Source organism: Populus alba, chromosome 1, assembly GCF_005239225.2.
Source record: "Populus alba chromosome 1, ASM523922v2, whole genome shotgun sequence".
NCBI classification, from domain to species: Eukaryota; Viridiplantae; Streptophyta; class Magnoliopsida; order Malpighiales; family Salicaceae; genus Populus; species Populus alba.
This window is the reverse complement of record NC_133284.1, coordinates 36302923-36320478: the sequence shown is the minus strand read 5'-3', so window position 1 is coordinate 36320478 and position 17556 is coordinate 36302923. Positions and strand designations below refer to the sequence as shown.

General features: G+C 33.3%; 2 protein-coding genes across 5 annotated transcripts; both read right to left on the bottom strand.

The window, feature by feature from the left end:
• Positions 1-179: 179 nt before the first annotated feature.
• LOC118055295 (membrane-anchored ubiquitin-fold protein 4) lies at positions 180-4088 on the bottom strand. Of its 4 annotated transcripts, none has more exons than XM_035067152.2 (4): positions 3854-4088; positions 3567-3772; positions 839-1009; positions 180-507 (listed from the first exon to the last, which is right to left on the bottom strand). In XM_035067152.2, exons 2-4 carry the CDS (start codon positions 3697-3699, stop codon positions 452-454), a joined length of 360 nt encoding a protein of 119 aa, XP_034923043.1. In that variant the 5' UTR covers positions 3700-3772; positions 3854-4088; the 3' UTR covers positions 180-451. The 4 variants fall into 4 exon arrangements, with proteins under 4 accessions (XP_034923043.1, XP_034923044.1, XP_034923041.1 ...); XM_035067153.2 differs by having other exon boundaries at positions 3567-3768; XM_035067150.2 differs by having other exon boundaries at positions 3567-3781; positions 3854-4087.
• Positions 4089-11538: 7450 nt separating this feature from the next.
• Positions 11539-12415, bottom strand: LOC118055294 (glutaredoxin-C1). Its single transcript, XM_035067149.2, has one exon. It carries the CDS (start codon positions 12249-12251, stop codon positions 11880-11882), a length of 372 nt encoding a protein of 123 aa, XP_034923040.1. The 5' UTR covers positions 12252-12415; the 3' UTR covers positions 11539-11879.
• Between the last annotated feature and the right edge of the window lie 5141 nt (positions 12416-17556).

Genomic DNA, 17556 nt, shown 5'->3' with positions numbered 1-17556 from the left:
GAAAACACAAACACAAGCTCTACCCACCTTGATATTGTCTGGTCAGAAAACGTGCGTCTGATTCATTACATGTGTTCACAAGCTGCAAGAGCAGAATTGAATGGTCCCACAAATAACAGCACATCGGAATTCAACCAGTGGCCAATTTAAGTCGTTCTACTTGGTTATAAGATTTCAGAGAAGATCAAACCCGTAAGCCTTGTATAAAATAAATATAAAATGAGAGTGCAGGCTTGCAGCTATAAAAATACATAAACACCCATTTATAGTGTAAATACATCACCAGCACACTGTTACACGGGGATGCCCTCAAACAAACATGTAGAGTGAGATGAGGGATGACATCATTTTACAAGTTATTGTCTTCCCAGTAACTGATTTCCATCGCCATGACATCGTAGGAACTTCAAGGCGACTTCACAAGCTTAAGCCTTCCAGGAGCCCAACTCCCTTATAATATGGAACATGAACAGAAACTTTTTCTTGGGGCATCGTCTACCTTCTTCTCTGTTCAGACAAACAGACAAAATAAGTTTGAACTTATATAAAGCACGTTGAAGGAGAGAGGAGAAGAAAACAAAAACTCTAATTACAGCTGTATCCTATTACAGATCGGAGTTTTCATCTGAATGAAAATCAAGATTTGATAACATCTTTTCGTGACAAATTTAGCTGAATACTGTCTCAGAAGATGTTCTCAGAGGTGTTGTTCCTCAGAAGATATGAATATGTTTCTTCAAACATAACAATATGGAAGCACATAAGAGTGGCAATTCAGAACAAAATTTTTACCGTGAATAAAGGCAACATATATTCATGTGTTAAATACTAAAACTACCTGCTTTTGCTTTGGCTAAAGATGGCTGGACAACAACATGCATGGTTATGACCCCTTTTGGGAGGTCCCCAAAAGGAACCCTACACTGGCCAACGGTCTTGTTGTTTTCCAAGATTTTCCCAGCATTTATCAGTTTGACATCATTTGCTGCCTTCGGTGCAATTTTTTTATCTAAGACAAGTCAAAAGTTTTAGATCTGTTGTTAGAAAACAGAGATTAAGAACAATGTATCTCTTGACAAAGTAGAATAAGTTAGATGCCAAAGAAAAAATGAATACTACTTGGTTCAAAGAAATCAAATCACATACTGGGAATGTCAATCAAAACCATATCATCCTAGTAAAAGGAAAAGGTTAACATTTTATTTAAAGGGGATATCCAATTTCTACAGAGCCTAAAAAATGAAGGGGGGAGGGGGGGGGTATAATTGTAACCACCATGAACTTGATCTTTAAGCATGTTTATCATCCACGCTTACAATTGAAAAGTCTACTCACCAATCAAATGGCAACAAGAAAGATGCTTAGTGTATGGGTTTTCTGTCCAAAAGCACCCAACTAAAGGCAAGTATTACACTCAATGCAAAGCAAAGACAGAACCAAGTCAGACCTAGAATTGTGCTAACTATAGCATAGAATGAAATGCTTCAGCGCACACAAGATTCCAATAATATATTCTTTCCTCCCTAAAAACGTATGTTAATATAAAATAATAATAAGATATCAAAGCATAACTTTTCAAATCACTCATCATACCATAGTATCCTTATGAGAACGTTATTCTTCCTATAAGGAGGGTAATTTTGGCAGAAATTTTTTTTTTTAAAAAAAAAGAGTTACTTTTGAAATTATATTTTTTTTGTAGAACAGACTCTAATAAGGACACTGCCACAATGGAGGGCACAAGACACATCAAGGGAGAACATGGACTTGGTGCCAACTCAAGGTCATCATATTACATTTGTAAATCAGAAGATGCACATGATGCACTCTATAGAACTTAAAGGCAGTTGACTGTAGCTGAAAGTCAAATTACATTTATCCACAAGTGTGATACATGCACCCAATTTTGGTGTGTATAGAATTTCCCTGGGCATATCAAAATTTGGCAAACCAGATCTAAGAGTAATTTATTCCATGCATGATATTTGCATTGGAGGATGATAATGAATTGTCCTCATCAATAATCAAGACAGAAGTGCCACAGCTTCCTTTTTCTAATATGATTTGATTTGAAGAGATTAGAAAAAATATTTGCAATTGGGTAACAAGCTTACTTCAAGAAAATATCAAAGAGGCTTAAACCCTGTCATCACTAAGCGGTACCCTCAATGTTAACAGTTGACATAAATCGATATAAAGAGTAGGGGAAGTTACGCATGAAGAGAAGAACAGAAAAGAAAGAACCAATGCCTCTATACTTAAATGGGATCCAATTATAATGGTCTTGTCAGAAAAGCATGGTGTATGAAGAGGATTGGTAACAGCATAGTAAAACTTTGACGAAAGAGATGATCCATTATCATTGACATGATATTTCTAAGAGCATGATTATTGAATACTCACTCAATGCTTGAGAAAAAGAGTCCTTTGCTTGGTGAGAAGAAGCGAGAAAATCTATTTCATAACTTGCATCAAAGTGAAGGTAGAAATAGCAAAGGATGCCAAACAAGAGTGGGACCTAAGGACATACAACCTTGTTTGTATACATGGTATGTATCCAATGTACATCCACTAAATAACCATATAAGATTTTGCTCCATAGCTTTTAACAATGACCACATGTCACATATCAAGACAGCCTATATGTAACTGTTCACCTGCCCCAATCAACCAAGATAAAATCAAGTAAACACAGGACCTATATATTGCCCAGAGAATGACTGGCAAACAATGTTGTCTTGGTTTCCCATGCAAAAGAACAAAAAATCATATAGCACAATAACAATAAACAGTAGAAAATTAAGACAACATGTGTTGTCTAAAAGGATATTATCAGGGAAAAACTAACAAAATAAAAAGGTGCAAGTAAGTTCAAAATTAATTTCACAAAAGAAAATGCTACTCATTTGGGTCTCTACATCCAAAACAACCTCAATCAACAGATGCTACATTTCAAACTAACAAGAATATACCAAAGGGACCAGGCATATCTCATCAATATCTTAGTTGCCAGTGATAATTTCAGAAAAAACATAGCTAACTACCCATCCAACCACAAAATAAATAAATCACCATTCCAAAATACAACACCCTCATCAAAAACATCATCGATAAACAGAAGCTACATTTTAAACTAACAAGAAAATACCAATGGAACCAGGCATATCTCATCGATATCTTAGTTGCCAGTGATAATTTCAGAAAAACATAGCTAACTACCATCCAACCACAAAATAAATAAATCACCATTCCAAAAATACAATGCCCTCATCAAAGTGGAACCAGTTTGGTTCACTTGCTAGATAAGCTATCCAATTTGCGAAATTAAACAACCATATAGCATAGCAAGGAATTGTTTCAACCCTTACTAACCGAGGACTAAGCATATTACTGCAAAATGAATTAATTATTTCATCATTAGCAACGGAAATCACTGTAGCCTAAATTCTTCACACCAACCAACTGTTCAAGCCATAATAACCAACCAAGCATATATATATATATATATATATATATATATATATATATAAAGAAAGAAAGAAAGAAATTGAGCAGAGTAAACAGACCTTTAGGCCAGTCGGCGACGATTCTTTCTTTGAGCATAGCAACAGTGGATGCAGGTGAATACCTAAAAGGACCGATATCGGATCCATCATACAATCTAAACTTGAGCTCAACTAACTCCTCTTCCTCTGGCATTTCCACCACTTACCAGAACTCACCTATCCCAATTTTCAATCACCAATCCTCTCCTTCTCTTCTCTCTCCCTGCCTTCCTACACTACAATAATCCATCAACTAGATATTAACCAAAATCAACAATTATTTAAAATTAACAAATTAAATTACTCACCTGGAGGAGGACAAACAAGCAAATTCTTACTAGGGTTTATGAGCGCAAGCTGCGGGAGAAATTGATTGATATATAGAGATTATTAGGCCACAAATCTGAGTAGTCAAAATTGATTAATTAAGGAGTAGCTGCTCTCTTTTTTTTAATTTTTTCTTTTTTCTTTTTTCTTTTTTCTTCTTTCGTAAGGCCGATCGAGACCGCAGGGGGAGATTCTGAGTTGAGTTCGAAATTTTATGTCAGTGGAAATTTTATTTATTTTTTATTTATTTATTTTTTTTTTGGGGGGGGGGGTCCATGTATAAGAGCGGAGCTCCGACCTCCTGTATCAAGTTTCTTTTTTTCTCAACATACTTATTTTACGTGGAGATTGTTTATTGGTAGTGTGAAAGTGTGAGAGTAGGCTTGGGTGTGTGTTATAATAGCACCTGAGGAATAACATGTTACCCAATTATTATTTTTCTTTTTTAAAATAATTTTTAAGTAAGTTATTTGCAAAATAATTTTTTTTATATTATAATAACGAATATAAATGATAACGTTGGGATAAATTGATATATATTGAAAATTAACCAAAACAAATAGTGATTCGAAATACAAATTTCTAGGTATTGTTTATTATAAAAATGTGATGATAATTTTGCTCTTTTCACTGTAAATTATTGAATTGGTTATTAAGAATATTGATATCTTTTTATAAGATTTATTAGTTATTATTAAATTAATCAAGAAAAAATAGGATGTTTTGTATTTTTAAGCACAATGAAATAACAAGAATACTTTTTAGAACAATAAACTAACATCCATGAGCATTTTAGTTTTTTTTTTCACATTGGTTTTTTCATCATTAAGTTAGCTAAAGGACAATTGATATTTTAATAAATATAAATATTATTAAAATACAAAATAGTAGTTGGCACATGCCATACTTGTGCTAGAATGTTGGAGGTATACGCACCTTTAATGCGGCACATAGGATGTTTTTCAAAGGCCAAACATCAGCTTCCGCTGAGTCAATGAAAACGTTGTGGTGTCTTCTTCTTCTTGGGACGATGTGTGATGGTGTTAGGGTGACAGTGCGATGTTGATGGCATGTTTTTTTTTTTTTTCTTTTTATCACACTTTTTTCTTTCCTCCTCTGAAAAATTGAGTTGGCCATGCAAAATTTTTAAATTGTCCTTGGATTTATTGAGATATCAAATTCGATCTTTATTCTTTTTATTTTTTATTTTTGTTCTTCACTCTTTTGTAAAACTTTAATTTATTTTCAATTTCATTATTCAGTCATAATTTGTGATATGATGTTTTTCCAAATTTAGTCCTATTTTTTTATTCTTTATGTTAAATTAATTTTTTTTCTTTTATGTCTCACCCTTTAATAAGATATTTGTTTTTATATTCTTTTTTAATTTTGATCTTATTCTTTTGATTGTTTGTTTTTTTTTTATTTGGATCCTTCTATTAATTAATTTTTCTTTTCAAATTTACTCTTCAATCAAAAATAAATGTTTGTTTATAAATTGGTTCTTTAGGCTTACCTAGTTCTTTAGGCTTCTCTAGTACTTTAGGTTTCTCTCGAACCTTGATCTCAATGCCCTTGATCACAATTTCCCCTTCTTTACATATTAACATTTTCCTTGATCTTTTCAAGACTACAACATACCACAATGATGGTCATTGTGCCTGCCTTTTTGTCATATACTAGATTGACTATCCACGCTTTGTTTTAGGCAATTTTAGGCTGCATGTAGATTATATACACCCCAACAATTTTATCTCTAATTATATATTTCTTCCAAAAAAATATGTTATGTAAGCTTAAAAGAATATCAAGTAGAACTGAAAGCTTAACTCATTTTATTAACATTTTAATAAACATAAACATTGTCATTACTAGATTAACAGGCAAACCATGCAAAACCATTATTATCACGGATCAATTTCCCACTATGCCTTGCTTACCTAAGTATTTAAGTATCAATTTTTTCTTCAATTCCTTTCTTTTCCCTTGCTTGGCCATCATTCTTTGTTGCATATTTAGTTGGGCTTCATATTGTTGTTGAAGTATTAGTTAGTTGTCAGTGTTGGATTCTTGATATATTTGTTTATTTCTGGCTTAATTGTTGTGTTAGGGATAATTGACAACATTTTTTAAGAATAATTTTGCTATGTAAGTTGTTTACTTGTTGAAGTTGTTTGTTACTAGTGATTTCATTATTGTTCTATTTCATTGTTATTGAAGTTTGTCCCAAAAACAATTAAATCCAACGGCTTTTATATTTCATTGTGTTCTTTATTCTTTCATTGTTTATTGCATGTTTAATTTCATGTGATTACTTTATCTTGCTAAATGACTTTCAAAATATTTTTTTTGCATGTTTTTTGTGTTTCTATTCTGCTTAATCCTTTTGGCTTTCTCTTGGAGTTAGTTTGGATGTGTTTTCTTTATTTTTATGCAATATAATATTTTTTTTGGATTTTTTTTTTTTAGATTTTTAAATTCTTCTTGGTTTAATGTCTTTTGAGGTATGATTCGTTCATTTTTTTTCAAACGAAAACTTTTTGTTTTTGTTACTAAGATTCAATATTTTTGTTGTTCCCTTGGTTTTTGCACAATAGTTCAACTCTAATAATCTTATCATCGCCTTGAACATTTTTATTTTTTTTCAATCTTTGCAATGTTAATAGTTTCTTATAGCTAGGGCATGGGAGGTTGGGTTTTATATGTTTCCTCTGTCGAGCTTAGGAAACGATGTTCTTATCATAGATGATTTTTTATTTTACTTTGTATAAAATCTAAATAGCAAACAATCTTCACATATTAGACTATATAAATGTAAGAAATAATCATGAGAAGAACAAATATAAATGCAAGTCGTATTTTATAAAAAAAAAAAAACAAATATAATTGCAAGGCTAGCTAACCTAAAATTAATTAAGTAATCATAAGGAGCCAAAAAGGCAAAGAGCTCATAAAAAAATGAAGACTTCCAGAGATTAAAGGAGAAGCTCTGCTTCCAAGCTTTAACAGAAAACTAACAAATACTAATGGTTTCTTGCAAATATGTTTTTTTGTTAAGATAATAAAGTATCATATTAGAAAAATGAGCAAAAAAGGCAAAGAGCTCATAAAAAATGAAGACTTGGCTAACCTGTAGATTGAAAGAGAAGCTCTTATTTCCAAGCCTCAACAAGCAACAAACCAATGATGGTGGTTTCTTACAGAACTTATTTTTTTAAAAAAAGAAAAGTAAAAAACACATGATATTAGACGAATTAGCAAAGACTAACAGTAGTTGTTAAGTAAAGCATAAACTAAAAAAACCTATTAAAAGTTAACTAACAGTAAGGACACCTAGCTAGAGGGTTGGAAAAGCAAGGGGATATAAAAAAGAAAAGAGGTGCATAAAAAACAATTAGTCTTAGTTAACTAGAAGAGGAAAGGAGAAGCTCTACATCGCAACCCTCAATAGATAATCAACAAATGTTGATAGATTACTGCAACAAAAAAAAAAACAGTTAATTAGCATTATAACATATGAATAAGTAAAGGCTAAAACTAGCAGACAAAATAGAAGATATTGTTGTGCCTGAAAATAATAATAATAAAAAAAAAAAAACCAACAAGATTAAAGGTTCACAATGCAGATAAACAAACCAATTTCAAAGTAATCCCAAAATAGCAAAAAACATAGCAAAGAGGTTCCCATCTTTTCTAAAACAAAGGAAAAAGATATAAAAAAAAAATGTGTAAACCCTTCACAAACTAATAACCCCTTAATTGCAATAACTCTTGGAGAAATACATTGGCGATCAATGTTAGAACCCAACATCAATCAATTTAGAAAAGAAGCACCAAAAAGTTTATATAATTTCATGCAAACCTATGACCTCTCAATTGCAAGGGTTTCGATATAAACTCAAAGGACAAAGCCATGTCAGCAGACATCTTAATAAAAATACATGGAAATAACATACAACCCACATATCAATGACAATAAAACCACAACACAAGTAAAACCCAATTGTAGTCAACTCCTAACAGAACAAAAACAGGAAAAATAAAAGAAAGTGAACTGGAGAGCTAACCAGAATATCATTCACCAACTGAATGTTAACCCATCATAGAAACACCCAGCATGTTACAATGAGTGTGCATTTAATGCACTATGATGACATGTCCACTAACCCATATACCAAAAAAGCCACACCTTTGAAAAAGAAAGTCTATAGATAATAGACAAGCCTCAAATGAAACAAGAGCCAAGCCACGGACAACAAACATCAACAAATTCTCCTCCCTAACTCTGATGCACCAAAGCCACATGTATAAGAGGACGACATGCCTAGAAGATAACCATAAATGCAGGGGAAAAAATCATCAACCAAAATGATGAGGAATCGAGTGAGAAGATAACAAATTAAGCACTTAAGCCAAGAGAAAATTGAATCCATATTATACCAATACACACGCCACAGTGAAGCGAGAAATGAAAAAAAGTGAAGCCTATTTTTTAACTGAAAACAACGTTACATGGAAGCGTGTAAAACGTAAAAGTTTTTTTTTATTTTTATATAATATGCACATGAGAGCCTTAAGCTATTTATTTTTTTATAATTTTCAAGGCAATCCAGTTATTGAGTTCAACACACCAATTATTTTTTAAAGCCTCTGAAGCCAACAAGCCATTTATTTCTTATAACATCCACGTGAGAGCCCAATACATGAATTATTTTTTATAATATGCATTTGAGAGTATACAATGTTAATAATTGAAAGAGCTTAGCACACCAATTATTTTTTAGAGCCTCCCGAACCATTAAGCTAGTCATTCACATGAGAGCTCAACACATCAATCACACCTAAGATCCTAGCACACCAATTATCTTTCCCAACATGCATTTCAAAATAAACAATACAATTAACAGTCATGCACTTGAGAATACATAATGCAGTTTTTTATACAATGCGCAATATACAATGTTTCATCAATGAAAAAGCCCAACACATTAATTACTTTTTTTGAAAGAGCTTAACACTAGTTATTTTTTTTTTAATTATTGTTTAGAGCCTCTCACACACCAATTACACATGAGATCCTAGCTTACTAATTATCTTTCCTAACATGTAGTAGATAGTCAACTCAAACAATACAATCTACAATGAAATCACACATAGTCTACAATAATTCACTAATGAGATGTATTTTTTTTTTTTAAATTTGGTTATGAATTTCTCTTAGTCACAATCAACAAAAACAACTTAGCCGCTTTCTTTTTAAAACAACTCAAACTAAGTTATAATACAAGGAGAAAAAGGCACTCATGAAGGATTCTATACAGTACTTTCTTGATTTTTTTGTGGCATTTCTCACATTCAAGGTCAACCTTGATCACCATTGTTGTGACTTTCTGCTATAGTAGCACATAAAAACAAGAACTTAATCATCAACCTCATGTAAAAAAAACAAATTAAAATGTGATTAAAATACCATTTTTTTAATTTTTTTTTGGATTGAGCTTTACAATTTTTTTCAAATAAGGTGTTTCTGATCTAATAATATGAGCTATGAGTTTGGAAAGTTAACGCGATTGATTTTTTTTTTTATCGAGTTATTTTGATCTCATGATTTTTGATCACGAGTTAACATGTTAATATAAATTGACTTTAATTTTTATCCTTATTTTACTTAATTTTTATCCTTTAATGTGTGATAGGCTAAAAATTGAGCTACATTGTTTGCTCTTCTTTAGAAAAAAAAAGTCTCCTGTTATTGTAATTATTTTTTAAAAAATGGTTTATCTATTATTATTATCTATTTTTTCTATTATTTAGTTAAAATAAAATCAATCATTTTAATTAAGTCAAGTCTATGATTTGATTTTTAGATTTGATAGTACGGTCCATAAAAAAATTCAAATCTATACAACATCCATTACTATTTAATAATGAATGAAATTAGTTTTTTCTGTACAAATATTATTATTAACTAATTTAAAAAATAATTCAAAAATAATATTACACAAGAAAATCTCTCACGCAAGATTTTTAAACAAATAATATATACAGTAGTTATTTTTTTAATACAACAAATCTATCGTATATCATTTACGAGAATTATATTTTATCATTTATGTATTATTATATGAAATTCTATCAAATTTTTATTTGTAAAATATTTTTAATTATTATAATATTAATCTAACCAATTGACGAAGCTAAATTTAAATGTGAACAAATTCACAAAATTAAAAAAAAGTAACTTGACAGTCTATGAATGGAGGAGGAGGAGGAGGAGGAGGATGTACGGTCAGTAGGCTAGGTCTGGTGTCCTTGTTGGATTCTAAATAGGACGGTACTCTTCTATGGAAGTTTTTGAAAGCCCGTTTTAACGGGCTAAAGAAAAATCCTTTTCCTTTCCCGTCATTCCATTTCTCTCTTCTTAAATGAAATTATAAAGCTTTGATGACTGTGCATTTGATCTTTTGAGTGAAGAAGTTACAAAGGGAATTAGTGAAAAATCAGTATCTTACTGCTAGCAAAATCAGCAATGGCGATACCTTAGGGACCGAAAGGCCATGACCTCCCCTCGTCGATTCGTTAAATAGATACGATAAAGATGCTGGTTCTTTACAGTATCAGCACATATATTCACTCTTTCTGCCGCTTCTTCCTTTGCCTTTTCGATGTCCTAAGGGCGACTGGCTAGAGAGAATAGACGGGTGGTGGTGGTGGAGGAGGCGGCGGCGGCTAAAGTCACTTATTAACACCCTTAAATATCATATTGCACTCAATCTGGTAAGGATTACCCGACCAGTAGATTAGGATTTTTCTTTTATAAATTTTGGATTTTTGGTTTTTACTCTGGATAGCATTAGCCGTACTTGGCTGGGCTAACCTAACCATTTAAGGGCTCTCCCAGGGTGAGATGTCAGGAGTACGGATGAGCATATCTCTCTCCGCCTTGAAAGTTTCAAAAACACAAATGAAAATCTTACATTATCCAAGATTCGACCGACCACACCAATTGTTCCTTCATTTTACGCCACCGTGGTTACCGCCCTGCCAGCAACCGTACACGGCGTCTAGGATTAACCACGTCATTGCCAATCTCACAGTGTCAAACGAAATTTATCTTCAGTGGACCCTAATTAATTGTACGGAAATAAAAATCAGTTGGTGAATATAGTTCTTTGGGCTCCATTTTTATACCCTTTTGTCACTCCCAACTTCCACTTCTAATGTGTGCCCCACCGGGGTAAAAAGGCACCTTTGGATCAAGTTAAATCATGTACCCTGATGATCGACCATAAAAAAATCATGTCCTCTGAAAAACAAAAGGGCGGGCCCCTGACACTATCAACGGTCAATGAAAGAGCTGTAGCAGCCAGTACGGTGATCAGAGAATAGATGATCACCACCATCCCCACCACCGAAAGAAAAGAACCTTTCAACGTGGGGTTTAATCAGGCGAGTTTCCCGGCTCAAATCCGGGAACGGGTCTTTTTACGGCGCAGTAGGAACAATTATAAACCAGGTTCTTGCTTTTTGGGGGAGACCCCCACCAAGCATGGTGAAAAGAAGCTGTGGTCAAATTAACTGTTGTTAACTGGAGAGAAGAAGAAAGACGCAGCGGTTGTATGTCCGATCATATTGCAGAGAAAGAAGCAGCGAAGGATTAATTAACTTTAAAGTAAGGAACACAGATGGTTTTTTTTTTTTTTTTTTTGCATTTTTCTATACAGAGGAGGGAGCAATTACATTTCTTTCTTGAGACCAAGATGAGTGGGAAACATGCAAAGCAAACCAAAAGACCCACAGATTAAAAAATTAAAATGTGGGTTAAGAAAAAGGAAGAAACATTAAAGGCAGAAATTAAGACATTTGATGATAATTAGTAGTGGTCATTAGTGTATCCAAAATGGAGGAGACCCTCAAAACGTACGCCACTCCTCTTCCCCTGCTTTCTTTAATTTGCTACTATACGTGAAGTCATTTCCTTTAAAATACGAAGAGAGTAAGCATCAATCAAAGCCAAAGAGCGCCGGCTTCCTTGAGAAGAGGGACAAGAGTACCGTTAATATGAGAAGCCATGACTCTATCCATGGCACCCACAAGCTTACCACCGATGAAAACAACGGGAACAGCGGAGGAGCTACCGAGAAGCCTCATGAGAGCCTTCTCCATTTCTTTACCTCTCGGGTCTTCATCAAGCTCGTACACTGTTGGGTTCACTCCCATGCCACAGAAGAGCCTCTTTATAGCATGGCACATGCAACATGAGCTTATGCTAAAGATCACCACTGCATTCTCCGAGGCTAGCCTTCCTATGCGTTCCAATGGGTCACCGAGGCTGGTTCTTGCTGGCATGTAAGACCCCCATGACTCGGTTTGATACATTTTGAAAGCAAGAAAGTGAATCAAGAAACAACGAGAGCTGCTGCTTTGGAGTATTGGATGTGTTGAGCACTGAGAGCTTTGGTGAGATATGAGGGAAGGGTTCTGGTGCTATTTATAGAGGAGACAGTGGAGGGTTGAAGCTAACGAGTACTGCAACGGAATTAGTGTGTGTAAGGACTCAGCAGAATTAATGCTTTATTTTTTGAAGGGAAGAGTTTTTTTTTTTTTTGTAATGATAAAGTTGGTCTGTCATGTAGTCGTCAGCGACTCGACGCATGCTAAAGAGAGAGATTGTCTAGAGCAATGTAGCTTCAGGGGGGTCTTCGGTATTAAGGTCGCTTTTTACAGGTGTTTGGTAACGCTGTTTACATTGATTTTTTTTAAAAAAGTTAATATATTAATATTAAAAATATATACTTAAATTAAAGAACTTGGTAAGATATATACATATTACCTTTTTTACCATTAAAACAAAAATTCCAGAGGAGACTATGAAAAGAAAATCTTTCACATACATAATTTATTTATTTATTTATTATCTCAAATAGCATAAAAAGAATCATATTTCTAGAACTAATCACAACAATTCTAAAGAATAAATTATTTTTTATTATTAATATGGGTATTCGGGTCAGCTTGCATGTACTTTGATTAATTCCACAAGTTCTGAAATTAATAATTATATAAGTTTTTAGTGACCATCATACTAATAACCACAAAATTTAAACTTAAAATCATATCAAAAATAAATATTTTAATTTTATTTTTATTTTGTTATGGAGTCAATAGTTAGAATGAATCATTTTCTTTTATATTATAGCCAGCAAAGACATGTCGACAGTAAAAACTGAGGATAAGCAAGGCTTATTTTATTGCTGAGAAAATAGAAGGTCAAGGCGTGGAGTAAAGAACAGAATGGCCATGGGAAACATAACATGCATGCAATGAAACAGATCTTCATTAGATAATGGTGTGTATGGGCGATCATATTCTAAGCATTTAATTTCCGAAGCATAATCTGTGCATTGGGTTAAAAAAAAAGAAAAAAAAAAAGAAAAAAGAAAGTCATGTAAAGGGGGGAGACACAAGGAACAGGCTTTAACAGAGGGGAGTTGTGGGTTAATAGACGGCTGTCTCCGTCCTTGTTGTCGGCTTTTGGCCTTGCTTCTTCTGCATCTCTTACATGATCAAGATAATCAAATAGCAAAGAGCAAGAGAGCAAGGCAGGAACGTGGCTATCACAAACCTTTTGTTCCTTTTCTTGACGTGACCTTCATGCGTCTCTTATGCCCTTCTCTTTGGACCCTATCTACTACAGGTTATTTCTCCATTTTTATTCAACCCTCGATTACCACTTTAGCAGTAATTCTTCTCTCTCTTTTTTTCAAAAAATAAAAATAAAAAATTGTTTTAGCCGGATAATTATATTACATGTTGACCTGTTGAGTGCACAGGATAAGTTCTAGACTGATTTTATTATTATTATTAATATTAATATGCATATTAGGTTAGTTTATTTGGACCTCGACTAATCTCACGAATCCTGAAATTAACAACTCTATAAATCTCTAGTGGTCATCATATTAACAATAATTGGACTCGAATATAAAACTACAGGGAAAGTAAGCATTTTGATTCCAAGTTTTTACTATTAGATTATCTACTAGATAGTTTAGATTGATTCTTTTTTACAGTGGATATGAACCATATTTAATAACAATATATTTTTTTTCTCTGGATTTTATTCTATTTTATAATTTTTGCTATGAATAAAGCTTTGTTTTTTATTCCATATGTACACTTGTTTATAAGTTGAAGATTATCAAGTGGCGTGACATAGATCAGCTCGAATTTCGATGGGGGTCGGTCACATATTCTCTTTACTTGTGGGTTTCGAGCAAATTAATAATGGATGGATGGATGAATATTCTTATGGCCTTCGATTCTATACGTGGATTGTTTTATTTTGGATTTGGACGGTTTCTTTTTCCTTCGATAGGAAAGATCTTTAAAAGGAATATTTCTATAAAATCATGGGCAGATACTTTAATGATCAGTGTTATCCCATGAGTATCGAGAAATAAGATAGCTTACACTCTGGGAGAGTTTGACTTTTCTTCGTCCATTTGAAGCAAGCTAGGTATCAATCCGGATATATATGGCCATTTATCATCATTTTCATTTCTTTTGTTTTCCTAGAATTCGTGTGTATCTACAGATTGACTTTGGGTCTTTCTATTTTTCCATGAGCCAGCTTATTCTAGCTCAGAACTATGGGCTATAACGAAAATTCAAGACTAGTTTCAATTATGGGTTTAGTTTAAGCTGATTTTCAAGCAAATTAAAAAAAATTCTAAGCCGAGTGGGAGTTTGATTGTAGCACATCTCACCGTCCATCCTTTCACCATTAACTATAAATTAGAATAATTTAAATTTTAAAAAAATCAATTTCATCCTATTTTTAACACAATTGAGCTCAAATTAGCATTTAATTACATGTTTTTTCAGGATGAAGAGTTGAATAGAAAAACAGAATCAAAGTGAAAAAAACAGGTAAAACAAGTGATGAACTTGAGATTTATTTGAAATGTTTATTTTAGTCCCTGTCCTTTTTAATTATTAGGTAACCAACCCCTCTAATTTTCAAAAACATAATTTTGGAACCAAATTCTATTTTCTTCTTTTTTTCTCTGTCCTTTTTTGATAGAGAAGAGAGAGGGGCTCGTTGGGTTCTAGTGTAGAGAGAGAAATTCATCGTTAACGATGATTCCAACCACCGAAATATTTGATTTTAGTGTTAATGGGTTTCGCTTCATGAGGGGAGTTTGATCTAGGTATTTATTTTCCCATCTCTTTGTACAAGGAGGTAGATCTGACCACTTGAATTATTTTGGCTTCGATTTGATTTTGATTTTTTGTTGTCATGGACAGGCTTATCAAAGTGTTTAGAGTGTTTTATAGGTTTTCTAGATTAAAAAATAGGTTAATAAATAGAAAAAAAATCAAACCGACGATGTCTATGAAATCTACAGAAAGCTTACGACATGTTGTCTGCTATTGCAAACAGTACTTCATCCGTCGTCTTTAAAAAAAACAGATAAAAGAAATGGGATGGATAACAAGAAATTTTTTAAAAAAATTAGATAGGACCAGGCATGCAGGTTGGGCTATTTTTTTAATGTCCAAGCTTACAAGCGCAGTTGGGCTTATATTTTATTTATATTAAATAATTTAAAACTTTTTAAACTTACATAATATATTAACAATGAATGTAACTCTGAAGTTAAAAAAAAAAAAAAAGTTGAACTGGTGGTATTATATACAAATATTATTTCAATAAAATCATACAATTTATATTGTGTGTGTGTGGGAATACTTTTTTTTTTTAAAAAAAAAAAAAATAGAATTGTATGAAATACTAGCATATTTGGTATATGTATAATTTAAAATCAGCATTTTAATTATTATGCCTTTGAATTTTCGGTCTAAAATTTGTCGAAGGGAATTTTTAACAAGTAATGCTTGGCTCACATGGAGCACATCAATACGCATGCCAAGTCTCATACACGAAGACAAGTACTAGGCAGCGGCATGTCCAATGTAGAACAGTAGTAAGTGCCTTTTTACAAACTGATCAGTTTGAACATTAATGCAACAGACTATAAATTTTGAGCTTAAAAAGGAGGGATAAGTCCGTACGGATGTTCCTTTTAACAGAAAAATGAAAGCAGCTCCTTTTAGTATTGGGGGCCACGTAGGTAGCCTTTTGCAGATGGGAAGAGAAGAAAAAGAGAAGGGGGGGGGCACAGGCAAGGTGAAGGGGCATGTTTTGAGTGTGAAAGATGGGTGAAGAAAAAGATAACGATATTATTCGATTATGCCTGTGGGAGTGTCTCCTTTTCTGCTCTGTTGCCCATTAGCAACCATAATTAGCACTAATTTTCGCTTATGTATGAGCAGGAATTTTTATTTTTATTTTTTTATCAAAAATTAATCAAGAGGGTGTTTTTCTAATTCCTTCAATCAGTACAAGGGCTCGCAGGTGGACATTGCCTGGCCTGGAATACACCGGACATGGCGTAGCATGCAGTGGTGCTACTGGTAGAGCTGCTTTTGTGCCTCAAACGGCTTTAAATGTCATAAGAATCCATAAATGTGGCTTTGGTACTCTCAAAACTGTGTCATCTCTAGGCTTAGCCTTTTATGTTCATGATCTAGTCAAAGGTAACAGCCGTTGGATTGTGATCAGAATCCGAATCAAACGGCCAGGGTACACGTATACATATATGTCGAGTACTTTTCTTCGGTCAAGGATAGAAAGAAGATGAGCAAAAGGGTTGTACTAGAACTTGGCAAGAAGGGCAGGCGAGGCAAGGATAGCATGCAGAGGTAGCATCCTGGTAATATATATATATATATATATATATATATATATATATATATATATATATATATATATATATGCGACGAGCGTGATCAAACCTAACAGCTTTTTTACGAGTGTAACGCTTTCATCTTTTTAATCTCTGTCTTTGCCTTTTCCTTTTAGGGCGAAACAAACTGAGAGGAAAATAGCAGATGGGAGTCAAATTGAGTTGGTCTAAATGAGGTATGCCTGATCGGTACATCACAGAAAGGAGAGGACCGGACCGGTTCTGAATCCTGATGCATGGCAGTTACCATGCATGGCTCCTGTGGCTTGTATTTCTACTGATGGACCGCATATATACCCTATGATCTTAATTGGTTTCGGCATACACAAATTAAAAGAAATCAATGAGAATTAAGAAGAACATATTCTCACCAACATGTAATTCATACATATATACATGTGTGAATACCATTTTCTTGGTAATTTTTTAAAGGAATGTTAACATTCTTCAATAAATAAATCTTGCAATGAACCCAAACGATGAACATCTCTAATTTGATGAACATCTCTGGGATATTCTAAGAGAAAAGGAAAAGAAACTCTTGGAACAAAAACAATTTTTAACATGAGCTGAAGCACCGATCGAGGCAGTACTCGAACTCCATTTTTTTATATATTTTCTCGGAGATTAGTTAATGGCACATGATTAAGAATAATAAAAAACTAAAGTAAATGGGGGGAGATGGCATGTGCTGCAAGAACATACAGGGTGTGATTATAGTGTTGGGGAAGTTAAAGGCAGAATAGGAACATGTCGCCGCAAAAAGCCGGAGGCACTGTTCCTGGTGTGCTCACGATAACCGTTAAAATGATAGGCTAATGCATTGCATGTCGGCCAACTTCTTTAATCTCTCTATTAATTTCTTATTTAAT

Bases quoted from the DNA above. Each gene is read 5' to 3' on its own strand.
- LOC118055294 (XM_035067149.2), bottom strand. From the start codon at position 12,251: ATGTATCAAACCGAGTCATGGGGGTCTTACATGCCAGCAAGAACCAGC.
- LOC118055295 (XM_035067152.2), bottom strand. From the start codon at position 3,699: ATGCCAGAGGAAGAGGAGTTAGTTGAGCTCAAGTTTAGATTGTATGAT. The intron at 1,010-3,566 runs GTCTGTTTACTC...GACTTGTCTTAG, and splicing joins CGTCGCCGACTGGCCTAAAG to ATAAAAAAATTGCACCGAAG. The intron at 508-838 runs GTAGTTTTAGTA...TTGTCTGAACAG, and splicing joins TTTAGCCAAAGCAAAAGCAG to AGAAGAAGGTAGACGATGCC.